A 27,503-nucleotide genomic window follows, 5' to 3' on the forward strand; every position below is an offset into this window, starting at 1 on the left:
GGAGTTTAAGCAAGAAATGCCTGGGAACACCATCAAGGTAGGCCTAATCCATGTCTATTGGCAGCCTGAAGGCTAAAACATACTAGGATTGACCCCTGGCCTAATTCTAATAAGTATATGTATATAAATATTACCTTTTCTCTGGGCCAAGCTTTTGCAGCATTTTTAAATACTGGAAGACAGTATGAGCAACCTAAAAACAAAGCATCTAATTATACTGTTGCATAAAGTGATATCTATATAACTTAAAAACCCCTCCATTTTAAGTATTTACCTCATAGAAATGTTCATAACCCTCATCAGTCAATGTAATAGAAATGCTGAACACTGAGTAAGTAGAATTTTGCTCGAATCCTGTCTCACCATTTCCACCAAAGAGTGCAAGAGCCCAGCACCTACAGTCAGGAGAAAAAATTATTCCAATCAGTATCTTGGGATTGACAGTCCACAAATGCTTCAAATTAACAAAATAGGTAGGCTTTCTATGTAAAATTTGGGAAGCCCAGACTTTGAAGCAGTAAGTACTTTCCAACAGTAAGTTTAAAAGTACAATTTTTTTACAAAGTACAAAGCTTCCCAAGGAATTGTAGTGCATACAGAAATGACCAGAAGGAAATAATAGCTGTATTTACTCCTTCAATGGAAACCCTAATATTACAACATAGTAAAACATTAACAGTTTCATGAAGCTGCAATAATTTTTTGTTGAAGAGAGCAGCACAAAATATTAGAAGCATGTTTTCTGGAAAGCATTTCTCTCTCTCTCTCTCTCTTTTGGCCATACTGCTCAGCTTGCAGGATCTTGGTTCCCCAACCAGGGACTGAATCAGGGCCCTTGGCAGTTAAAGCATGGGGTCCTAACCACTGGACCACCAGGGAATTCCCCTAGGAGGCATTTCTCACATCTCATTTTGAATGATCTCCCAGAAGAAGCCTTAAACAACACTTCAGATACATCCCTACTTAGAATGTTAAGTAAGCTCTTTGAGACCATCAGCTAACCTGACTGCACAGGTTATGTAGGAAAGAATCAGTAAGACTGTATTTTTTCTAACTAGAATAATCCTGAAAGTCTAAAATAAGAAAAGAGGAAGGCAGAATGAAAAATTTGAAATCCTAATAAAGTACAGCAAGATTAAAAGGTTATATAAATCTAAAATCATATAACATTATATAAAGAATATATTTAATTTCATTCACTTTTTCTAGTAACCCTGACCCCTCAGCTTTCTTTAAATAATTTAGTACACATCAATGTTTTAAAGTCTTTAAATTTCTTTAAATCCACCTTCCATTCTTGAATAGTGTATGGAAAAGTCAAGCAAGGAATTACTTTAATGTGTTTTGGTCCTGATTCTAAAGTTATATTTCTATTATTTGACTAGGCAACTTAAACATGTGCTTAAATGCTTTAGGAGACATTCTGGCTATTTTCTAAAACACACGGCTGTTCACAGTCCCACATATTTCTATAATTTATCCACCCAATGAAGTTTTCATTAAAGTCCACCTTCTGGAGTGAGAAAGGCTGGAGATCCACAGCATTTAAAATTGACTTTATTATTGTTCAAATACAAATTCTTGATTAGAGCTAACCTTTTATGTAATTCAGGACTCATGGTTCTATAAAACTGTTGTCTTTTATTTTTCAGAGATTGCTACACTGAAAATATTTATTAAATACTTGCTTTTTTCTAAGGTAAGAAAGAATGCTGCCTTTGCCTTCATGTCCAACCAGCCAAGAGATATAATGAAGCGGTTTCACCCTTAAAAAAAAAAGTTAAGATCAGAAATTTTAAAATATTAAGGTATAAATACCTTAATTTTACTTTAGAAAATCTTCTGAGACTGATATTTGAGAATGTGGTTATAAACTTATTTTCACATAAATTCCATTAATATGAAATTATAATTAATTTGATAGCAGCAAGACAAAAACACTTGCTTCTTTATAAAAATAAACTGTTCCCCACAAAAGCTAATTTACTGGAAGTTCATATATCTGGAATAAACATTAGGTTAAAACAAATACACAGTCCATTAAAGCAACTGGATCAAAACATACAGAAATGGTACAGTCTTTGGAAAACAGAATCATGGATGACTTTTTTCTACTTTTTCGTGGTTCTCAAGATTTCTACAATGAATTACTTTAGTAACCAGGCAGAGGATGAACAAGGCTTTGCTAATTAAGAAAACAGAATAAGAAAATGCAAAAAAGAGGAAGAATGGTATATATAGTATAATTCCATTTCCATAAAAAGATATGTTTTATATTTATTATTTTAATGTTAGGCATACTTGTGAGGACAAAGGAGATGCAGAGTTTTACTTTTTATTTAATATTCTTTGTCCTTAATATTATGTAAGCATACTATTTTTCTAATCAAAATTTAAAACAAATGGAATAAACTTTTAAATATGCATATGACCATTTTAACATTTTTGGGATACTCTAACACACAATCAATGAATATTACTACTGCCTATATTATCCCTACACTAAAAAAAAACAAATGGACAATATACATGTTCTCTACTTTCTGAATGGAGGCATACTGATCTTGTTTGTTAACTTCAAGGAACTAGATTGTTAAAAGCATTTTTTACTGAACTGAGCTTAAGCAATACACATTACTTTTCTTTCCTTCTGCTTGTGTGTCTTCTTCGGTTTGTTTTGTTGGTAATAGTTTCAAAAACTTAAGTTAACTTTTTATCAGTTCATTAGCATTTATTTCTAATGAGAGAAGCCTTTGTACCCACTTAATGATCCTAACCTTTAAAGAACTTCTTAGCTCAAGTCTATGGCTCCTGTAAGATAATTACAAGAATAAACTGAAATGTTTTCCTAACTTCCAAAAATCTGACCTAACTCATTCCCAACTCAAGTAAGTTCTTGAGATTTATGCTGTAGTTGTATGCCAGGCTCAAAATGACTTCATTTTACTTTTCACAAGATCAAACTAAATGATCACCACTAACAAATAAATCATAAGCTAATATGTATTTATACTCAAAGTACTAAAGAAATTATTACAAAAGTTAGCTTCACACTGAGATACTTAATTTCAAACACTCAGGAAAAGCAACTAATCCTAAGAAAACTCTAGCTTTTATATCCAGGAAGATATTAAAACATATACCAAAGGCAAAAATCCTCAAGTAGTGGTGTCCCAGTTTATCATCGTACCTGCGTTTATAAATCTGGAGTGCCCAAATTTAAACCACTCAGTATGCTTTTAAAATATGATTCTCAGTCAGTATCTAATGGAGTAAATTTGCCTTTGAACTCTTACCTGTAATGCTGCTGTTGAGGGGGAAGTGCCCATGTGATGGTCAGAGCATGGATTTTTCTAATTGGAACAACTGAACAAAAATATTTTTCAGAAGAGCAGACATAAGTGTTTCTCCACAACTTATATATACTGTTACATGAAATTTTTAATAAATTGTATATATTTCATCCTCTAATAAGCAGGGGAAAGTTAAACACAATGTAATTATTATTTCAAGTTGCCAATTTTCCACTTTGAATAGTGCAATTTTGAAATTTCTTTTTAATTCGGTTTCACAGATAGAGAAGGCATGGATAAAAGAACTATGAAAATATGAACACCCCTAAGGGTGGATCCCTTTTTGCAAGAACAGGTACATGACTAGGAATAAGGAGACCCATGGCTGAAATCTAGCCCTACTACTATCTTGCTATGTGAGTTTACAGGACTTGGAGAAAATAAACTGCATTTAACTCTTTCTGAATCGGTTATGGCATGATGAGTTGGGGTAAATTAAAGTAACTCTAAGATTCTTCCCAGTGCTACTATTCTACAATTCTTTGGAGAGAAAATCTACAGTCAGAAAAAAATACAACCAAAAATAAGTTGTTTCTGGGAAGAGTCAGCTTAGTTAGAATGGAGGCAGCAGCATAAACAGTGTGACAAAAGTCACTGGTCAGAGGAAACAAAGAGGAAAGAGACTGGCAACTGGGGTGAAGGAGAAGGAGAAGGGAATAATTAGCCAATTAGGAGAAACAAAAATATTTGCCATGATAAAAAAAGTAAAGAAAGAGAAATGGTGAATTAGGAATGCTTTTGCAATATTTAGTACAGGCAAATTGTTAAGTAAACTATAGCATAACCAGGTAATGGCTCATTGGGCGGTTATTACAAACATAATATTAAATGAAAAAAGCAAGAGACAGAAGTGCATATACTTTATAATCTCAACTATGTTATAAAAATATACATACAGACTCAAAAGAAAATTTGCCAAAACCACTTCTCTGGATGGTAAGATTTACAGGTGACTCCCCTCACCCATTTTTTTTTAAACACTAAATTTGTCTCATTTAATAAAAATTAGTTTTATAGTGAAGATAAATGGAAGTTATTTCCAAAGTGTTTTCCCATCCTCTATTTTTGTCTTTAAAAGGCAAAAAAGAGCAGAATATAGATAAAACAAAATAGGAAAGAAAAAAAAAAACACACCAAGAACAAAAGGAAATGAGAGAAAAATAGGAAGAAAGCACGAAACAGTCAAGCAGCATCAAGGTACCAGACCCATGAATCTGCTACTAGTTAGTGGACTGCTATCTGTCACTAGTTGGATTTCTATTGTCTGTCTACTTCCTTTCCAATCTAGCTGTACTTTCTGTTGTATTCTCATTTTCAAAGAAAATTGGCAGCCCCGATTAAGTTTTAGAGAATGTGCTAAAGTTATTTCAAATAGTTTTAAACCTTTGGTTCACGAACCTCTATAAAGTTTGTTAAATGCTGGTGTGTCAAATGGATCCGTTAAATGGCCAAAGTTTGGTTTGGGTAACCCACTGAAAATAAAACAAATACATTAAAATTTAATTGGCAAAAGCCTTTATAAGCAGTATCTTTAGGGATACCTAAACTGATAGGTATTTATAATCTATTCTATGCGCCCCTGGTTGAGAATCATCCTAGGCATAAGCGAATAGATGGCAAGAAAGCCACAAAATCCTGAACTACACAAACTATTCTTAACTTCAGCCCCAATAACTCAAATACTTTTAAAACTCATGAGAGACAGAAAACAATGAATTGAAGGGACCTCCCTTCCCAATATTTACTGTCTCTATCAGTCCCATTCAACTTTAGTTCTCGTCTTAATAGAAAGCCATTTCAGAGAAAAAATTTATACTAGAGATATTTTTTGATACAACAAATACACATTGAGTGATTCTTAGGAATAAAGTATGGTATTAATAAGCACTGTGGTATTTAAAAAACTTGGATTCTTCCTTCTAAAGGCTTCGCACACAGTTGAATATACTGTTAACTAATATTTCTCCTAAACACGGTCAATATGAAATCAGTATTAATTACCCAGAAGACTTTTTAACCTGTCTAATTAAGGAAACAAAGTTCTTAATGAATAATATTTAAAAGATTTTTTAAATTTAAAATTCTTATCAGGGATTGACCAACAAGACCTAGTGACTCCTTCTATTCTATATGTGCTGTGCTTAGTTGCTCACTCTTATCTGACTCTTTGTGACCTCATGGACAGTAGCCCACCAGGCTCCTCTGTCCATGGGGATTCTCCAGGCAAGAATACTGGAGTGGGAGGCCATGCCCTCCTCCAGGGGTCTTCCCACCCCAGGGATCGAACCCAGGTCTTGCGCATTGCAAGCAGATTCTTTACCACCTGAGCCACCAGGGAAGCCCCTCTGTTCAATATACTTATGATTTTATTAGTAGAGTTTCACAGTGAAACACATTTCAATCTGTCACTTGACACTTAAGAAGCTAATATTCATTTCTTATCAAAACAAACAAAACAACCCCATAACATTGGCATGGCTTTCATTATCTTTCCTTGTTAGTATCAATGGAAATTTACATTAAGCAAGATAATAATAACCAATCAGTTGTTATTACAAATTATTCTAACATTTTTAAAACTAATTTCTCTTTCATAAATTTAAAACAAATTGTCTTGGAATGAAGAACTGGAAAAAGTCTAGCTTACTCACCTGATACAAGAAAAAAACAATCTGATTTCATTTAGTTTACTAAAATGCAAACTGCTAAGAGTGAGAAGAGAAACTTATTTGCTTAAGAATTAAATTTTTTGTATTCTCTGTAACAAAAAACATAACAATAAAGTATCTTTTAAATATGTGTATTATTTTTATGAATTTGAAGTGGACCAAAAAATAGTAGCTTTCTGAGCTGGAACTCTATATCCAATTTCTAATAAAAGGCAATTTGATTTGACTATATGCAACAGGCTTTTCAGGTAATATGTAAAGTCAATTATCATCTACAAGATTATTCTTTTGTGAGGGAAAAGCATTCCAAGTTCCAAACCACTGACTTAAAAAACAAACCTTCAGAACATAATTTGTTCTGAGGCAAGGGATACATCTAAGTATATGTATATTCTACCTGTCAATGCAATAATACAGTTTCAAGCACTGGACACAGTAACAGAAAAGCTCTGAAGAAACACAAAATGAGGCATAAATTCTTCAGAGTTACTGCTTACTATAAGTTTACAAGCTTGGAATTTTGAACTACAGAAACTATGGAAACTTGGGTATTCAAGTCAGTTTTCCCTCTCAAAGCCTGTGTTATCTTGCTGTGTTATCTAAACTACTTTAAGTCTTAATTTAATTACCCATTTAAAAAATAAACCAAAAGCAAAAAAAGGCCTCCTTAACTCCATAGGTGTATGATTTATGAAAATAAATGTCTTACTTGTTTGGTATCTGAGAGAAGATTTCAGTCACCCACTTTTCCAAAGTATCCAGAGTTTCTTTGTGGAGAAGGCAGGAAGGAGACAGAGAAAGGCAATGTTGTTATTAAAAGCAGAAATGCAAATAGATTTCTCATAATCTTTAGCTATAAAACAAAGGAATACTTTAATTTGGGTATCACTTGCCACTCCTTAACCAGTAATCACTAACATGAAAAATAACTATTTAAGAAAATCTTGAGATACATATAATTTAATTTTGTTGAGATTCCTTTATTCTTTCTTCCTAGTGAATTTAGAGAAAGCACACAAGTAGAAAAAAAGGTTTTGCTAGGCAAGAAATGAGAATACATCAATCACCATTCCAAAACTTACAGTTTCTTTTAACTAACCTTGCTAGGACCAAGAGATGAGAATACATCAATCACCATTCCAAAACTTACGATTTCTCTTAACTAACCTACACTACACTGACCGTTCTCAGCAGCTCATCAGTACTATTATATTCCATTTGTTTTACATCAATATACACTTGCTGAGGTCTTCTTAGGTTGATATGATTTCTATCTTCTCTCGATTCTTTTTCTTATATTTCATAAGAAATTCTTTTGAAATTTCTAGTAAAACAGGAGTTCTAAATAAAAAAGGAAATCTTTTAGTCTTATCCCAGTGATTTGTTACCATCACCATCACTGGATATTACTTGTTAGTTTCAACAGACACATGAGTTTCACTAACTCAAAAAGTGATGCCCCAGGATATACAAAATAAGATGCAAATCAGTAATCAAGTTCTGAATTTACTCCATACTATTTATATTGATATTTAACTTGTAAATGATACAATAAATGCTGACACTCCAAACTGACTCTAGATTGGACAAAGTTCTCTTATCGAATATGTGGGACTTATTTTAGAAATTTGCAAGAAGCATTAATATATTTGCTATCACTGAAGAAAAGAATGCAAAAGAATCAATACCCAGTTGAAAAAAAATGCATGTTCATGAAAGATTTGGAAACAAAAATTAGTTTTAAATTGCAAATTAACATTACATACTAAATATAGAATTGCCTATTTTAATAAATGTTGTAAAAGGAATGGAGATGCACATTTGCAGTCTAAATGCCATACCTTATGTTCATGTCAACTTTAGTGCACTAATTTTGATTCTAAATATAAAAATGTTTTATAATTAAGTGCCAAGTCATCTCTGATCTTAATTTTGACAATGAGAGAGCAAAATTTTATACAATGGAGAATTACATTAGGGTGAGAAAATTTGTTTTTCAAAAAGAAATATACAAACTGAGGTATATCAAATGTGTATCAAATATACAAATATGAGGTATATCAAAATGTATAGTTCAGCAAATGACTGCCTTGGAAAAGTAACCTAAGGAGAATAAAATATAAAGAAAACAAAAGAAAGATACTATGATTTCTTTAATGAGAAAAGTTGATACAACATTATCTTCACTAAAGATAAAAGAAGGAAAAGTGTAGAGGTACTGACCAATATTTTTACATTTAAGATACTTCTGCTAGCATCACCATGATAGGCTTCAATTAATCATGCCATTTTATTGGACCCTATGTAATAATGAAAAGACAAACACTGTGGAAATAGATGGGGAAACAGTGGAAACAGTGTCAGACTTTACTTTTCTGGGCTCCAAAATCACTGCAGATGGTGATTGCAGCCATGAAATTAAAAGATGCTTACTCCTTGGAAGGAAAGTTATGACCAACCTAGATAGCATATTCAAAAGCAGAGACATTACTTTGCCAACAAAGGTTCATCTAGTCAAGGCTTATGGTTTTTCCTGTGGTCATGTATGGATGTGAGAATTGGACTGTGAAGAAGGCTGAGCGCCGAAGAATTGATGCTTTTGAACTGTGGTGTTGGAGAAGACTCTTGAGAGTCCCTTGGACTGCAAGGAGATCCAACCAGTCCATTCTGAAGGAGATCAGCCCTGGGATCTCTTTGGAAGGAATGATGCTAAAGCTGAAACTCCAGTACTTTGGCCACCTCATGCGAAGAGCTGACTCATTGGAAAAGACTGATGCTGGGAGAGACTGGGGGCAAGAGGAGAAGGGGACGACAGAGGATGAGATGGCTGGATGGCATCACTGACTCGATGGACGTGAGTCTGAGTGAACTCCGGGAGCTGGTGATGGACAGGGAGGCCTGGCGTGCTGCGATTCATGGGGTTGCAAAGAGTCAGACACGACTGAGCGACCGATCTGATCTGATCTGTGCCCTCTAAGAGTTTATGATTAACACAAATTAAATGCAAAAGCAGAGATGATAAAGGCAGCAGCCAAATGTTGCTCAAAAGACCAATTCACAATCTACTGGTACATTAATACACTAACACTAGCCAAGAGATAAGACTTATGTCTATAAGAGAAAAACATTTGCCTGAGAATCAGATGATCTTGTGTGTCCCTGAGCTTTGCCTCTTCAAATTCTGATTTCCTTTAGTTCATATTAGGATCAACCACTAAAGTAAGTTAACAGTGCACAGTAACACTGATATGACAGACAAATCCTAAAAAAGCACTACTTTCAAGTAATTCTAAGGGCCACAGTAGACAATATTACCTTTGGATTGAACCACTAAAGTCATGTAATGAGCAGAATAATAACGCAGCCAGAATTCTCTCAATCTAGCATGTGTATCAGTATTATTTCTTTTGGGCTCATGTTTGAGAGTTTCAGCATTTCCTATAAAAAAATGAAAAAGATTATAGATATGACTAAGTTTACGGTATTAAAAGTCTCTACACTGACAGTGCATCCTCTGCTACTATATACAACTAAGGAAATAACCCAGGTGACTCAAAATACTGAAACAGTTTATAAAAATAAGACAAAAATTTACAAGAAACAATTTCAAGGTATATTTTAACACTTAAGGAATTAATCTCTAGTTAGCAATACCTCAACAACAGTATTTGCCTTACTCTTCCTTTCTTAATAATTAGTCTATTAGGTTTTATCTATGAATTATTTTAGTAATATTCTGCATAATTCTTAAATATAAACCACATACAGCCAGGATGCCATATACAGTATACAACTGTACAAACAAGCAAACAAGCAAATCATCCTTTGAATGATTGGTCTAAATGCCATTAGGCCAACTCATTCCAGATTCTACTCTGTAGTCAAGTGGATTAATATAAGGCTATAATAACTGAATTCTAACACTAAGAAACAGCCATTATGAAAAACAGACACCATTTAAACAGTGTACCAATTAAACAAAATTAGGTCACAGCTCAAAAACTACTAGAGAAATCACCACTCAATCTCTGTTGATAAAGGCAAATTCAGGTTGGGGTAGAGCACATATTTTATAACACACTTTTATAAATTCACACTGTGGTAGTAGAACATCTGGTACTCAAAAAACATTTTCTAAATAGTAGGTGCTATTCCTCATATATCCAACATTAGGGAACTAAAACATAGGCATACTTAACTGCTTTCTATTTGAAAAGCTACCTACCTACCTACCCCAAAATGTAAAAAGTACCTAACTACCTTACCTTTCCATTCTTTATAAACCCTTCATGCTCTCAATCTTTCTTTACTAGAAAATATGAAACACGATGAAATATTTAGTCTCTTACCCCAAAAAAATTTTCCCATAGGATGTCCAGGTCTAGCAAGGCTTCCAAACAACATTTCCTTTCTGTTTGCATCAGAGGGTCTTGCAAGCTGATATTCTGTCAATTTTAAAGAAATATTTTTAATAAAATGAAATTCAATATCTTGATTTACTATCTGGAAATTCAGGCTAAACAACTGAAAGTAAGGAAGTAATAAAAATTAATTTTATGAATCATGTATAGTAAGACTGAAGTGGGAAATTCAATGATCTAGGACAAGTTCTATGACTTAATATATTCTGTAATTTTGGGTAGTCAATTCACTTTTCTAGAGATTTTCCTTTATTTTCAAATGAAACAGGTAGTTAATGACCTGAAAGTTTCAAGTCTAGAATATGAGAACCAAAATATTGCCTGCCAATCAGTAAACAAAGGATGTTATAGACATCAAGCCATCACATTACAGCCGCAGGGACAGTGTGCCCTAAGGCAACTCAGCATGAGAAAACACAGGATACTGGCCCCAGATAGCTGAGATGCTATCAAAGGAATGATTTCAGTGAGTCCAGACTCTTGCATCTTCCCATACATAGAAAAGCACTAAATTCCTTACCTTGAGATATCTCATTTTCTTTTATTAACAGTAATCTTTTGATGTTCCAACTACCTGGTCTCCTGTTGCAAAAAACTCCTGTATATCCTGGCTCCCTGATCCTCCTTGCCACTTTGGAACAGTTTTCTCAGCATTATCTGAGATGCTGTGTCCCAGGCTTGAAGTCCTCAGAGAACCCGTCAAGTAAAACAAAACTCTCAACTTTTAGGCTGTGCATTTTTATTCAGTCAACAGATGCCATGTCTAAGATTTTATTAATGAAGGTGCTAATAAAATGTTAAATCAAATTCCTTATTATCTGAGAACTTTGCCATATGTATTATTTAAATTTCTTCCAAAGCCAACTATGTAGGTAATAAAGTACTAATGGTTAAAAACAATCACTTTGAAGCCAGAAATATCTTGGCTAGAATCCAAGTTCTGCAATTACTAAGCTGCATAACATTGAGGAAGTTATCTAACTTCCTAGATTCTGTTTTTCGTCTAGAGTATGGAGTTACTAGTATCAAGCTCATAGGATTTTTTAACATAAGAATTAAATAAGATACATTCCTACACTGAACATCTACTATGCACCAGGTACTACTAAACTACTTGCTGGAGGTAGAAAGTTCAGAATCAAAGCAGAGTCAAGATATCAGGCTGAAGAGATAAGGAAGAAACAATTTTTGAAAGAGCCCTTCTAAGCCTCAGTTTCACTGCATGTCAAGTAAGGATAATGGAGGTAAATAATCATAATAAGCTCAATAAATATTAGCTATTATTACTTATAGGAATAATGGTAAGACATTACCAATGTTTAATAAGGAGAGTAACATTATTATTATCATAGATCTAGACTTCAGTAAGTTCATTCTGGTTGTAAAAGTAGAGACAGGAAAACTGATGAGGAGCCATCACTGTTATACTTGGAAAGAGAGCAGAAACCAAAGTGGTGACGGAAGAGATGGAAAGTAGTAGAAACATATATGAAATAACATATTTCAGTTACGTCATGAAGTCTAAATCAAAGGTGAGACAGTAAAAAAAAAAATACAATTTCCATATCTAGAAAGCATACATAGTAAAAAGTATATATACATAGCTTCAACAGAGCAAATTTTTAAAATCTCTGTAAAAACATGAAGATATGGTGGCTATAACACAGAAGAAACAATTCCATTATTAAGTGTGAAAGACTGAACAATGGCCCCCAAAGATGGCCATATCTTAATCTCCAAAACCTGTGAATGTGTTACCTTATATGGTAAAAGGAACTTTGCACTGTGATTAAATTAATGATCTTGCGAAGCGGAGACTCTACTAGATTATCTGGGTGGTCCCAATGTAATCAGAGGGTCCTTAAAAGAGAGAGGTAAGAGGATCAAGGTCAGAAGATGTTAAGACAAAAGCAGGGTCAGATAGCAAAGGAGATTCCACACCAATGGCTCTTAAGATAATGAAAGGAGCCACAGTCTAGGAAAGTAGCTGGTATCTAGAAGGTAGAAAAGGAAACAGATTCTCCCTGGGGGCCGCCAACAGAAATGCAGTCCTGAGGAAATATTTTAGATTTCTGACCTTCAAAAGTTTAAGAAAATAAATCTGTTATTTTAAGCTTTCTGGTAATTTGTTACAGCAGCAACAGGAAACCATAACAGAGTAGACATATAAACATATCTACAAAAAGTAATTTAGAATTCCCCTACAACTGATAAAAATAGAGTATAAATACTGAACACTTAAAGAACACACTCAACTACTTGATTATATTAAAAAAAGTTTTGGTCATATCCCCAATCACAATTACTAAGGTACAATATGTAGGCAATTACACATGATTATGTAGAGTATGAATAATTGTTAAAGAGCTAATCATTAAGAATAATATTTTCTCTACAATCTTATTTTAGCAATAAGTCAATCTGATTTTAAGATCTATCCTGTGTACATTTGTAGCTTCTGTGATTAAATGTATTCAAGAAAATTATAAAACACTGAACAGACCTATCTGCATTGTGCAAACAAATTCTTATAAATTTATGTGTATAACCACTCCATTGAAAGATCAGACCAAAAACAGACTGCATGGTAATGAAGGTACAACAAGTGATAAATTTAAAACCTAGCAAAGAATCTCTTCCATAAGCAGGAGGAGAAGGAAAAGGAAAATGAAAAGATGAATCTACCATGACAGTTGAATTTCAACTCCTCTCACACTGCATGGGTTATTAAAGCATGCAGGCAACTAAAAACATGCAAATGAGGTGAGAATGATAAATAAAGATTATTACATCTGAATAAAAGAAAATAACATTCAATTGTGAAGCTTTCAAAAGTGCTTAATAGACCTCATTATTTGTAGATACTGATTCTGGAAAAAGAAAGGCTAAGATGTGTGACTACAATACTGACTTAGACCTGGCCTAGAGCTGTTAACTCTTAATGGCCTGCATATGATATGTGTTAACATGTGACACTATTCAATTATAAATGTTTTGTGGCTTTAGCCAAGATAAATTTATGCTGTGTTCATAATAAATATCAGTATCTACCAATGTGTAAATACTGAGTCCCCAAATGCTCGTATGTTCAATGTTCATAGAACCTAAACTTAAGCTCATCTTAAATTTTCTGATGTATTATAAATACAAATAAGAGAATAATATATCATAAACAATATGCTAAAAAACAACTACTTAATGAATACTAGTTTGTTACACCAAAATTTAAGACCTCTCCCATCTCCTTGCATACAAGGCATGCTCAGTCACTTCAGTTGTGTCCGACTCTCTATGACCTCATGGACCACAGCCCGCCAGGCTTCTCTGTCCATGGGATTCTCCAGGCAAAAATACTGGAGTGGCTTGCCATGCGCTCCTCCAAGGGATCATGCCAACCCATGGATCGAACCTGCATCTCTTGCACTGCAGGTGGGCTCTTTATCGCTGAGCCACTGGGGAGGCTCCTTTCATCTCTCTAATCTCAAGTAAATCCTTTATACTTAGAAGGTTAAATAACTAATGATATATACCTAGCTATTTGTATCAGATTACAAATTGAAACCTAGGTCTCCTATCATCGGAAACAAAAAAAACAGAGCCTTTAGCCTAAGTTCATTTTAAACCAAAACTAATTATTATGAGTGTGTGAGTACATATCATATAACACATATTCAAAATATAATATATTCTGAATTAAACTTATAAAATTAAATCAGATGTTTAATCTTTTTTGGGGGGGCCTTACCACACAGCTAGCAAACTTAGTCTGCCAACCAAAGATTGAGCCCGGGCTCTGGCAGTACAATTTCTGAGTCCTATCATTGGACCATCAGGGTCCTTTTAACGTTTTAAATGGCAATTTCAACCCACTCTTGAAACTATACAAATAAAAACACACTTGAAATAATTAAAGACAAAGAATATAGTTCCTAGGTTCCCAAAAGCAGGGAAAGCTTTTATAGTTTTCCTTATTTATTTTAGTTTTCATACATTCAACAAAGTTATCTGGGCCTATGAAAAAAGTTGTGGGTAAGTAAATAACAAAAATGAAGAAAATAAATCTTTGATTATAAGAAGCGATTAGAACTAGGAGGAATCTAACTCCATTCTACCCTCTTCTACTAATAAATTGAGGGCCACAATTAGTGACATTTCTATAAGTAAAACACAGTTTGCTGGCTTGAAAACAAATAGTTCTTTCCAGTCATCTGCAGTTTATTTTGCCTAGTGAAGGCTCCTGCTGCTGCTGCCAAATTGCTTCAGTCGCGTCCGACTCTGTGCGATCCCACAGACGGCAGCCCACCAGGCTCCTCCATCCCTGGGATTCTCCAGGTAAGGACACTGGAGTGGGTTGCCATGTCCTTCTCCAATGCATGAAAGTGAAACGTGAAAGTGAAGTCACTCAGTCGTGTCCGACTCTTAGCGACCCCATGGACTGCAGCCTACCAGGCTCCTCCATCCATGGGATTTTCCAGGCAAGAGTACTGGAGTGGGGTGCCATTGCCTTCTCCGCTTGAAGGCAGTAAATGTTTATCAGAAATAGATACACAATCAAACCAAAGGGAAAATGTTACAAAAGGAAGAACTACTACAAAGACCTGGCCTCTTCAGTGATGCAAGCCAAGCCTAACCTATATGAACTGGAAGTCCCCCCCAGTGTACTATTACATGTTTCTAATGCTAAAATAAGGAAGAAGGGTTAATCTGCAGTGATATTATTTATTGATACCCTGTAACTGAGGGATATCTGTAGCAACTGAGGGATATCTGTAGCACGGTTCTCTAATGAATCCTCACCCTATACAGACACACAGTTTTCCTTATGGTCTTCAATCTTTAAAACACAAAGATAAGAAAGACCATCAAAAAGTAAAATTAAAAGGTATCCTGCTCAGGAGTTTAGTTTCTTCATCTATAAACATATCAAAATTATTTTCAGAACTACAGAAGCTAAACCCACAAAGTAACAGAAGTTACTGACACACAGAAGTAACAAAAAATAAGCTATTTTAATATCCGGATGGTGCATAAAGTAAAGCCTCAGAGGAAATATTTCTTCATGCAAAAAGAGTATGTGAACTTCTAAAGTTTGAATACCCAGTATTAGTCTTAAGAATTAAGAATTATGGTTAAGAGGTCAGTCACTGTGGTTAAACCCTCAAAAAAAGCAAAGGCTGAAAGATCAAAAATCCACAGTCCTTTGATTTATTTCAAATCTATACTGAATAGACATTTAATGGCTTCAGTAATAAACATGACATTTCTATTTTAATTTAGCCCTTTATGACATAAAGAGTGATAAAGGATGATAAATGTGCTAAATAACTAGATCAATGAAGGAATAAGCAGTAAGACATAAAGCACTTACCACTATCAACAGCTTCAACTTCTCGGTCAATTGCATCTCTGATCATTAGTGGATGGATGAAAAACTGGGCCCATCTTAAGACAAAAAAAAAAAAAACCTGTCTGGTAAAAGCTTTTCACTAGTCAACGTCTATTTTTTTAAAGTAAGAAACTTTACTAAGTTGGAGATTTAATTCATTATCGTGCGTATAAAACCTAAACAATTTACAGCATTTCTAGATTTTGAAGTCTACAAACCACTTTTTCTCTATTATGAAATATAATACCCATTACAGAAAAATACATAAAACATGAGCATACGGACTATAAGGCAAATGCCGAAGTGGCAACTACTCAGTTCAAGAAATAGAACACTGTCAAAACTCTAGAAGCACCCAGCACCCATCTCAGAAGTTACATAAATGTTACAGTAATCACTTCTCTGCTTTTCTTGGTAGTTTTAACACATATACATGTATTTCTAGACTGGTGTTTCTTGATTTTTTTTTTTCCCGTTATCAACCCTAAGGAGCCTTTTCAGAAATCTTATTCCAATCACTACCCTATGAAATTTCTGCACACATATAAAGCCTGTTTACATACTGTATGTGTACCTGATTTCATAAGTAAAAAGTATCTGAGGACTCCTCTTTTTTAACTTTTTAAGTTAAAATATTGAAGGTTATTAGTATTTCACTTAATTGTATAACTATATTTGTAAACTTTAACATATTTCTTATGTAGGTTGTGGTACATCAAATTACATATGCAAAATATCCATTTAAATAATAACAGCAATACAATCAAGTTTTTAAAAAATTACTATTTATTTTTCCAGCAAGATGTTAAAAAAATTAATTTCCTACAATATTTAATAAACTTTGAACTTCTGCTTGCTCTGAGAAGAAACTTTTAACTTAATTAGCTACTAGTACTCATTAAGGGAGAAGGCAATGGCACCCCACTCTAGTACTCTTGCCTGGAAAATCCCATGGACGGAGAGGCCTGGTAGGCTGCAGTCCATGAGGTCACTAAGAGTCGGACACAACTGAGCTACTTCACTTTCACTTTTCACTTTCATGCATTGGAGAAGGAAATGGCTACCCACTCCAGTGTTCTTGCCTGGAAAATCCCAGGGCTAGGGGAGCCTGGTGGGCTGCCGTCTATGGGTCACACAGAGTCATATGCGACTGAAGCGACTTAGCAGCAGCAGCAGCAATAGCAGCAGTAGCAGTACTCATTAAAATATTACTGACATTTTTTTCTTTTCAGTACTTGTTACAATGATGAGCTAAATAATTTTTATTGAATTAAGTAATAAAACAGAATATTATATTTAATTCTAAAAATCAAAGTCACACACAAAAGGAGAGGGTCAAACATAAACGTCCACAAGGCAGCTAATGACAACCAACTGACACATGCAGACTACCTCTAGTGATGATTTCAAGATTAAACAATCATTTGAAAGTCCTCCAATCATCTATCACCACAATTTTGTAGCCCAGACCTTGCATACATTCTGCATCTCTTCCATGAACTCAGTGTCAGTGTAAATGGTGCTCATGTGATACTTGAGAAAATTCAGAAAGAAATTAATACTAAGTGAAGATTTTCCAGGTAGGGTTAAGCTTTGGAGGGCCACAAACCATTATAATATCAAACATTTTTTTACCTCCAAGAACCAATTTCTGCTACCAAAAGAAACAATATGAACCCTGCCAAGAATGCATGTTCTAGACAATAAAGTTTAATTTTTGAACTTCATATACATGGATATATAGTTTATATACCCTTTACATGATTTATTTAACTCAACACTTTTAATGGTCATTCACGATGTTACACGTGACTGTGGCTGATTTATTTTCACTGCAGTAGAATATTTCACTGTATGAATTTACTCATCCATTCTACGGCTGATGGACATTTGTGCTGGTTCCAGATGTGAACCATTACAAACAATGCTATCAAAAACATTCTTATAAATATGTACCATAGCACATGTGCACAAGTTTGTCTAAATATCTAACTAAGAAAGAACTCCTAGGTAATAGCATATGCATCATACGTTCTACATCACCAGGTCAATACCAAACCTTTCCAAAAGTGATTGTGCCAGTTTACTCTTGCATCAGAGCATTCCTCCAATCCTCTACAACCTCACCCTCACTTGGTACTGTCAGACGTTAAAATTTTCTGTAACTTTTAGAAGGATACTTAAATTTCATAATGATTTGAATTTACATTTTCCTGATAGAATATCTTATATTTTTAGTAATAATTTTAATTTCTTATTTTATAATATGCCTGTTTAAGGGCTTTTTCTATTGGGTTGTACTTTTCTTATTGATTCTAAGAGTATATATATATTTTATTATCCATTGTGGCTCAGACAGTAAAACGTCTGCCTACAATGCAGGAGACCTGGGTTCGATTCCTGGGTCAGGAAGATCCCCTGGAGAAGGAAATGGCTACCCACTCCACTACTCTTGCCTGGAAAATCCCATGGATGGAGGATCCTGGTAGGCTGCAGTTCATGCGGTCACAAAGAGTCGGACACAACTGAGCAATTTCACTTCACTTATATAATATGTAATAGCATATATAATCATATGTAAACATAGGTAATCTAATAATTAAAACTCAATGGTAGTTATTCTAAATATAAGTCCTTTGTTAGTTACATGTGTTACAAATATATTCTTCCACTTTATACTTGCTTTTTCCACTCTCTTTATGTTACCTTTATATGAACCGAATGAACTATCATCTCTCCTTTTTGTTTTTCCATCTTGATAACCCTTATCTAAGGTTAAAGTCCCACTTTTCCATAAAACTTTTAATGGCACTTTTCACTTTTTGTTCTATAATCCACATAAATTGATTTTTTTGTGTATGTTGTGAGATAGGGACTCAATTTTGTTTTTGCCATTATACTGTCTTGGTATCTTTTTAAAGCCCTTGACCACCGCTTCATAATGTTCCTATCAAAAATCAAGTGTCCACATATGTGTTGGTCTATTTCCATTCCAAGAAACATTCTGTTTCACCGTCTCTTTGTCTAGCAAAACAAATCTTGATATCTAGTAGGTCAAGTTCTATGACCTTGTTATTTTTCCAATTCAAAAGTATCCTGGCTATACTTAGCTCTCTGTATTTCTTTATAAATCTTAGTTAGATTGTCTATTTAAGACTAAGTAAATCTTCTAAGATTATGGTTGTGATATCATAATCACATGATATGAATCATTCATATAAAATGATGCCATCTAAGGTAGTTTTACTATTTTCCCAATCTGCATGCCTTCTTTTTTATGTCTAATTGTTCTAGCTAAAACCTCCACTACAATGTCAAATAGAGATGGACAGAGCTGATGTCTTGATCCTCATATTTGGGAAAATGTTTTCAATCTTCCACCATTAAAAAAGATGTTAGTTGTGGGTTATTCAAAGTTACTCTTTATGACGTTGAAGAAGTTCCCTTTTCAGTTCAGTTCAGTTCAGTAGCTCGGTCGTGTGCGACTCTTTGCGACCCCATGAATTGCAGCACGCCAGGCCTCCCTGTCCATCACCAACTCCCGGAGTTCACTCAGACTCACGTCCATCAAGTCAGTGATGCCATCCAGCCATCTCATCCTCTGTCGTACCCTTCTCCTCTTGCCCCCAATCCCTCCCAGCTTCAGACTCTGCCAATGAGTCAACTCTTCGCATGAGATGACCAAAGTACTGGAGTTTCAGCTTTAGCATCATTCCTTCCAAAGAGATCCCAGGGCTGATCTCCTTCAGAATGGACTGGTTGGATCTCCTTGCAGTCCAAGGGACTCTCAAGAGTCTTCTCCAACACCACAGTTCAAAACCATCAATTCTTCAGCACTCGGCTTTCTTCACAGTCCAACTCTCGTATCCATACATGACCACAGGAAAAACCATAGCCTTGACTAGACAGACCTTTGTTGGAAAAGTAATGTCTCTGCTTCTCAATATGCTATCTAGGTTGGTCATAACTTTCCTTCCAAGGAGTAAGCATCTTCTAATTTCATGGCTGCAGTCACCATCTGCAGTGATTCTGGAGCCCAGAAAAATACAGTCTGAACTTTCCACTGTTTCCCCATCTATTTCCCATGAAGTGATGGGACCGGATGCCATGATCTTCATTTTCTAAATGTTGAGCTTGAAGCCAACTTTTTCACTCTCCACTTTCACTTTCATCAAGAGGCTTTTGAGTTCCTCTTCACTTTCTGCCATAAGGGTGGTGTCATCTGCATATCTGAGGTTATTGAGATTTCTCCCGGCAATCTTGATTCCAGCTTGTGTTTCTTCCAGTCCAGCATTTCTCATGATGTACTCTGCATAGAAGTTAAATAAGCAGGGTGACAATATACAGCCTTGACATACTCCTTTTCCTATTTGGAGCCAGTCTGTTGTTCCATGTCCAGTTCTAACTGTTGCTTCCTGACCTGCATACAGATTTCTCAAGAGGCAAGTCAGGTGGTCTGGTATTCCCATCTCTTTCAGAATTTTCCACAGTTTATTGTGATCCACACAGTCAAAGGCTTTGGCATAGTCAATAAAGCAGAAATAGATGTTTTTCTCGAACTCTCTTGCTTTTTCAATGATCCATCAAATGTTGGCAATTTGATCTCTGGTTCTTCTGCCTTTTCTAAAACCAGCTTGAACATCAGGAAGTTCACAGTTCACATATTGCTGAAGCCTGGCTTGGAGAATTTTGAGCATTACTTTACCAGCGTGTGAGATGAGTGCAATTGTGCAGTAGTTTGAGCATTCTTTGGCATTGCCTTTCTTTGGGATTGGAATGAAAACTGACCTTTTCCAGTCCTGTGGCCACTGCTGAGTTTTCCAAATTTGCTGGCATATTGAGTGCAGCACTTTCACAGCATCATCTTTCAGGATTTGAAATAGCTCAACTGGAATGCCATCACCTCCAATAGCTTTGTTCGTAGTGATGCTTTCTAAGGCCCACTTGACTTCACATTCCAGGCTGTCTGGCTCTAGGTCAGTGATCACACCATCATGATGGGTCGTGAAGATCTTTTTTGTACAGTTCTTCTGTGTATTCTTGCCACCTCTTCTTAATATCTTCTGCTTCTGTTAGGTCCATACCATTTCTGTCCTTTATCGAGCCCATCTTTGCATGAAATGTTCCTTTGGTATCTCTGATTTCCTTGAAGAGATCTCTAGTCTTTCGCATTCTGTTGTTTTCCTCTATTTCTTTGCATTGGTCGCTGAAGAAGGCTTTCTTATCTCTTCTTGCTATTCTTTGGAACTCTGCATTCAGATGTTTATATCTTTCCTTTTCTCCTTTGCTTTTCACTTCTCGTCTTTTCACACAACAATATGTAAAATAGAAAGCCAATGGGAATTTGCTGTACGATTCAGGGAACCCAAACAGGGGCTCTGTATCAACCTAGATGCGTGGGATGGTGAGGGAGGGAGGGAGGAAGGAGATTCAAGAGGGAGGGGACATATGTATACCTATGGCTGATTCATGTAGATGTTTTACAGAAAACAACAAAATTCTGTAAAGCAATTATATCAATTAAAAAATAAAGTGTATCTCTTATAGGTAGCATATTATATAGCTGACTCATGTTTCTTTGCCCAGTCTGCCAATGTCTTATCTTTTAATTGAAATGCTTAATCCATTTACATTTAATTACTGATAAGACAGGATTTATATCTGTCTTTGCGATCTACTGCAAGTCCTATGCCTTTTTTCCCCTCTATTCCTCAACTGCTGACTTCTTTTTGTTAAAATAGGTATTTTCTAGAGTACCATTCAAATTCCCTTGCCATTTCTTTTACTATATTTTTGAGTTATTTTCCTAACTAATAACAATCCATTTTGAATTAATACCAACTTAACTTCAGTATTTGGAGAAGGAAATGGCAACCCACTCCAGTATTCTTGCCTGGAGAATCCCATGGATGGAGGAGCTTGGTGGGCTACAGTCCACACGTCGCAGAGTCGGACACGACTGAGCGACTTCACTTTCACTTCACTAACTTCAGTATTACACGAAAGCGTCACTTCTATATACCTGTTCTCTTTTTTGTGCTATTATTGCCATACAAATGATATCGTTATACATTATATGCCTATGAACACATTTATAATTTTTTCTTTATACAGCTATCTTTTAAATCAGATAGGAAAAAAACTACAAAAACTGTATCTTTTATATTTATATAGGTAAACAAAGACAGTATAAATTATATAAGTTATCTTTTTAAGTGTGCTTTATTTCTTCATGTGGAATTGAGTGTCCTTTCATTTCAGTCTGAAGGACTCCATCCATCCATGTCGTACAGAGATTTGCTAATGACAATTTTAATTTACTTGAGAATGTCTTAATTTCTCCATTTAGAAGGATATTTTTGATGGATAAAAAATACTTGGTTTGCATTCTTTCAGTACTTTGAATGCATCATACCATTGTCTTCTTGCTTCCATGATTTCTCAAAGCACCCGTTTACCCTATTGAGATTAACCTTTATGAAAAAAGCTGCTCCTCTCTTGCTACTTTCAATATTCTTTTTACATTTAGTTTTTAATGGCTTGATTATAACATGTCTTAATGTGAAAGTCATTGTGAATATCACTGTGTTTATTCTTCTGGAAATCTGCTGAGTTGCTTGAATGTGTAGATGTTTGTCTTTTACCAATTTGTAAAGAGTTTGGCTATTATGTCTTCAAGAATATTTCTATGTTTTTCTCATTTCCTCTTGGAACTCCTATAAAACACATGCTAGTATGCTTGATCGTATCTCGTAGATCTCTGAAGCTCTGTTTTATTTTTCTTCATCACTTTTCTTTATTTCTGTTCCTCAGACTGGAAAATCCCAATTAATCTTTCTTCTAGTTTATTCATTCTTTCCTCAGCTAGCTCAAATCTTCTGTTAAGCTCTTCTAGTTAATTTTTCAAGTTGTACTTTTCAACTCTAGAATTTCTATTTGGTTCTTTTAATAATTTGTATCTGTTGAGGGGTGTTAGAAGGAAGGTTCAAGAGGGATGGGATATATGTACACACATAACTGACTCACTCTGTTGTACAGCAGAAACTAACACAGAATTGTACAGCAATGGTACTCCAATTTAAAAAAAAAAGTAAAAATAAAGCAACTATTTATCTGGGAAAAAAATAATTTGTATCTCTTTACTGATGTTCTCTGTTTAGTAAGACATCATTCTTGTGTTCTCCTGTAGTTCTTAGACATAGTTTTCTTTAGCTCTTTGAACATAATTAAAATAGGTGATCTAAAGTTTCTGTCAGGTTAACTCCAGAATCTAGACTTTCTTAGGAACAGTATCTATTGACTACTGTTTTTCCATTGTATCAGTCATACTTTTCTGCATCCCTCATAATTTTGTTGAAAAAAAATTTTTAGTAATATAATGTAGCAACTCTGTAAATCAAGCCTCTCTTCCCTAATCCGGGTTTGTTGTTATTGCTGTTTCTTGTTGTTACTATTTACATATTTAGTGCCCTTCTGATTTCCCTAGTGGCTCAGACAGTAAAGATATGGTCCACAATGAGATCTGGGTTCAATCCCTGGTTTAAGAAGATGCCCTGGCGAAGGCAATGGCTACACACTTCAGTATTCTTGCCTGGAGAATTCCATGGACAGAGGAGCCTGTGACCATGGGGTTGCAAACAGTCAGACATGAACGAGCAACTCACACGTACCTTAAACTAATCCTGTGAAGTCTGTATTCTTTGATGGCTTGGTTAGCTTGCGATAATCTCTGGTTGCAGAGAGATTTCCTTAAATGCCTTGCCAAGGGGTTCTCTATGCATATTGGGGGATGCTTTCAACATACAGTCAGGCAGTTTACAACTCTACATTAGCCATCACATCCTGCTTGCACAGAGACTCAACACCAGCCATGACAAGAGTGTAAGGCCTTAAGTCTTTCTTGAGCATGCATACAGCCCTGGACATGACACAGCTTTATACACATATGTGACCTTCAAAATTCCCAGGAATATCCTGGAGCTTTCCAAAGCCCCTTAGGATATATTCTGCAGTTTTTCCTTTTAAGCTTTGTTTGCTCCAACTTTTATCCACTGCCTCAGATGGTCACAAAGTTAAACTACTGCCATCTAAATGCTATAGACAAATGTCTCCAGAGAAAAAGATTTTTGTAAATACGTGAGCTCCCAGTCAGGCCAAATCATGAAAGTTCATGAATGGTGGTTCCCAGGGAACTGCTAGACAGGTCAAATAATGAAGATTCTCCAGAACAATGTTTTTAGAGATCTATAAATCCATCCAGCCCCTTTCAGTGGCTGCTGGACTGCTGTTTTCACTAAGACTGTGGGACCTTTTCGTTTTTAAGACTACTGTAGAGTTGGGTAGAGGGGAACGGGAACAGGGCAAATTAAAATGTCACAAAGCAAACTGTTCTTACTAAGATTTAGTCACTTGCCTGAATAAACTCCTTGGATTGTTGCAAGCTTTGGCTTATTTCCAGAGTTCTGAAAAAGTTGATTTTGACAATTTTTGGCAAGGTTCTCATTGCTTTTACAGAGGAGGGGCTTTCAGAGGTCCTTATTTACTATTCCTGCTGAGGTCAATCTGCTCTTTATTTCATTTATCTTCACCTTTTCTTTCTTCTTTCTTTGGGCATACTTTGCTAGTCTTACTCAGACTTCCTGAGATTGATCAGCTCATTAATTTTAAACTCTTCTTTTCTAAAATATACATTTGGTGGTGGTTTAGTTGCTAAGTCGTGTCTGATTCTTTGGATCCCATGGACTATACCCTGCCAGGCTCCTCTGTCCATTGGATGTCCCCGGCAAGAATACTGGAGTGGGTTGCCATTTCCTCATCCAGGGGATCTTTCCAACCCAGGGATCGAACCCAGGTCTACTATATAGCAGGCAGTCTCCTGCACTGCAGGCAGATTCTTAAACAACTGAGTCATGAGGGAAGCTGACAGAATACACACTTAAAAGTATATATTTCCCTCTAAGTACAATTATAGCTGCATCCCACAACTTTTATTCTATAATATTTTTATAATTCAATACAAAATATTTTCTAATTTCTGATATGCTTTCCTCTTTACCCAGGATTTCCTTAGAAATGTATTTAATTTCCAAACATAAGGCAATATTCTAGCTGTCTCTCTGTTATTGATTTCTGGCTAAAATTTAACTGTACATACAGTGTGATTAGAAAACAAAATCATTAATAATATGGTTTCAATGCTTTGAAATTTGAGACTGAATTTGTGGCTTAAAATATAATCAAATGAAAGAATTTTGTAGCTGGAAGGTGTTGATTAAGGATTCAAGTGGTAATCTTTTTGTCCTAATTTTCAGTGTCCTTACTGATTTTATGGTTATTCTATCAAATACTGAGAAAGGGGTGTTAAATCTCCCACTGCAGTTGCTTACTGATTCATTGTTCTTTACATTTGATTTGCTTTGAGGCTATGCTATTAGATGAGTTCAAACTGGAAACAATTATGTCTTCCTCGTTAAGTTTTATCAGTATGACAAGAGCTTCTTGAGCAGTATTTTTTTTCCCAAGACTTACTACGTGTACTAGTCGATCAGTCATGTCCGACTCTTTGTAACCCCATGGACTGTGGCTTGCCAGACTTCTCTGTCCACAGAATTTTCCATGCAAGACTGCTGGAGTGGGTTGCCATTCCATTTTCCAGGGGATCTGCCCAACCCAGGCAAATCCAGGTCTTCTATATTGCAGGAAGATTCTTTTACCATCTGAGCTGCCAGGGAACCCCTCCCAAGCCTTAGATATCTAAGTCTTAAAAACTATTTGATTAGGCTTTTTAAATCCAGTCTGTTTATCTTTTAATCAGAAGTTAATCCACTCATATTTAATAAGAATTACTGTTACATATGGATCTACATCTACCTCCTAGAACAACAGACTGGTTCCAAATAGGAAAAGGAGTATGTCAAGGCTGTATATTGTCGCCCTGCTTATTTAACTTCTATGCAGAGTACATCATGAGAAACGCTGGACTGGAAGAAACACAAGCTGGAATCAAGATTGCCAGGAGAAATATCAATAACCTCAGATATGCAGATGACACCACGCTTATGGCAGAAAGTGAAGAAGAACTAAAGAGCCTCTTGATGAAAGTGAAAGAGGAGAGTGAAAAAGTTGGCTTCAAGCTCAACATTCAGAAAACGAAGATCATGGCATCTGGTCCCATCACTACATGGGAAATAGATGGGGAAACAGTGGGAAGTTCAGACTTTATTTTTCTGGGCTCCAGAATCACTGCAGATGGTGACTGCAGCCATAAAATTAAAAGACACTTACTCCTTGGAAGAAAAGTTATGACCAACATAGATAGCATATTCAAAAGCAGAGACATTACTTTGCCAACAAAGGTCCATCTAGTCAAGGCTATGGCTTTTCTAGTGGTCATGTATGGATACGAGAGTTGGACTGTGAAGAAAGCTGAGCGACGGAGAATGGATGCTTTTGAACTGTGGTGTTGGAGAAGACTCTTGAGAGTCCCTTGGACTGCAAGGAGATCCAACCAGTCCATTCTAAAGGAGATCAGCCCTGGGTGTTCTTTGGAAGGAATGATGCTGAAGCTGAAACTCCAGTACTTTGGCCGCCTCATGTGAAGAGTTGATTCACTGGAAAAGACTCTGATGCTGGGAGGGATTGGGGGCAGGAGAAGAGGACGACAGAGGATAAGATGGCTGGATGGCATCACTGACTCGATGGACGTGAGTCTGAGTGAACTCCGGGAGTTGGTGATGGACAGGGAGGCCTGGCGTGCTGCGATTCATGGGGTCGCAAAGAGTCAGACATGACTGAGCGATTGAACTGAACTGACATCTACCTCCATTCTCCTTTGTCCTGCTTGTCCCACTTGTTCTATCCCTCCTACTACAGTTTTCTTCTTTGAATTTATTTGAGAGACTTATTCCAAGTGTTTTCCTTGTACTGGTTTGGAATTTTTATGCCCAAATTGTGTTTTTTCAGCAGTTACCCTTAAAAATATTACATGTATCCTTTTAACTTATCAAAGTCTAATATTAATCTTATAAAAATATCTTTTTCTCCATTTAGCATTACTCCTGATACATTGTTGTTGTTAACTCTGTATACTTTTAGGTTTCATAATTACTGTTTTAAGTAATCAATGCTCATGTATATGATTCATATAAAATGCTCCACTTCATTTGGAGCATTTCAAATGCTCCATTTCATTGCTCCACTATTGTTTTTGCAGCTCTGATCTGTATTCTCCTTCTGCCTGAAATATATTCTTTAGAATTTCCTTTGGTAAGCTGATGGCATGCACACTCAACTGTGTGTCTAAGGGTGTATTCTACCATCACTCTTACAAGATATTTTTTGCTTGGTGTAGAATTTGTAGTTGGTGGTTATTTTCTTTCAGGCTGTTACAAGTATTCTATTGTCAATGAGCTTCCACTGCTGCTGAAAAGTCATCCATCAGACTAACTAATATGACTTTAAAGAACTTCTGCCCTTTTATCTGGCAAAGATTTTCTATATTTGGTTTTCTGTAGTCACTATAATTTTCTACGTGTGGATTTCTTTTAATATATACTTTTGGAATTTGTTAAGACTTCTTTACCCTCTGATTTGACGCTCTAGAAATTTTCCAGTGATCAACCCTTCAAATATTTTGTCTGTATTACTTTTCTCTCTTTTCCCTCTAGTTCTCTAG

At 35.5% G+C, this 27,503-nt stretch overlaps 1 protein-coding gene across 2 annotated transcripts in view; it reads right to left on the reverse strand.

Annotated features, from left to right (window-relative positions):
• NRDC (nardilysin convertase) overlaps positions 1-27,503 on the reverse strand; it is a 97,203-nt gene that overhangs the window by 40,436 nt on the left and 29,264 nt on the right. For both annotated transcript variants that reach the window (XM_086387634.1, XM_086387630.1), the window contains 9 exons: positions 15,812-15,885; positions 10,372-10,467; positions 9,338-9,460; positions 6,732-6,789; positions 4,752-4,825; positions 3,297-3,366; positions 1,689-1,766; positions 275-395; positions 135-193 (listed from right to left, as the gene is read on the reverse strand). In XM_086387634.1, the coding sequence (XP_086243760.1) occupies positions 135-193; positions 275-395; positions 1,689-1,766; positions 3,297-3,366; positions 4,752-4,825; positions 6,732-6,789; positions 9,338-9,460; positions 10,372-10,467; positions 15,812-15,885 (753 nt within the window). The remainder of the gene's footprint in view (positions 1-134; positions 194-274; positions 396-1,688; positions 1,767-3,296; positions 3,367-4,751; positions 4,826-6,731; positions 6,790-9,337; positions 9,461-10,371; positions 10,468-15,811; positions 15,886-27,503) is intronic.

This window comes from Bos grunniens, chromosome 3 (genome assembly GCF_055505025.1).
Source record: "Bos grunniens cultivar Pamir isolate PY7600 chromosome 3, Bosgru_T2T1.0, whole genome shotgun sequence".
Lineage (NCBI taxonomy): Eukaryota > Metazoa > Chordata > Mammalia > Artiodactyla > Bovidae > Bos > Bos grunniens.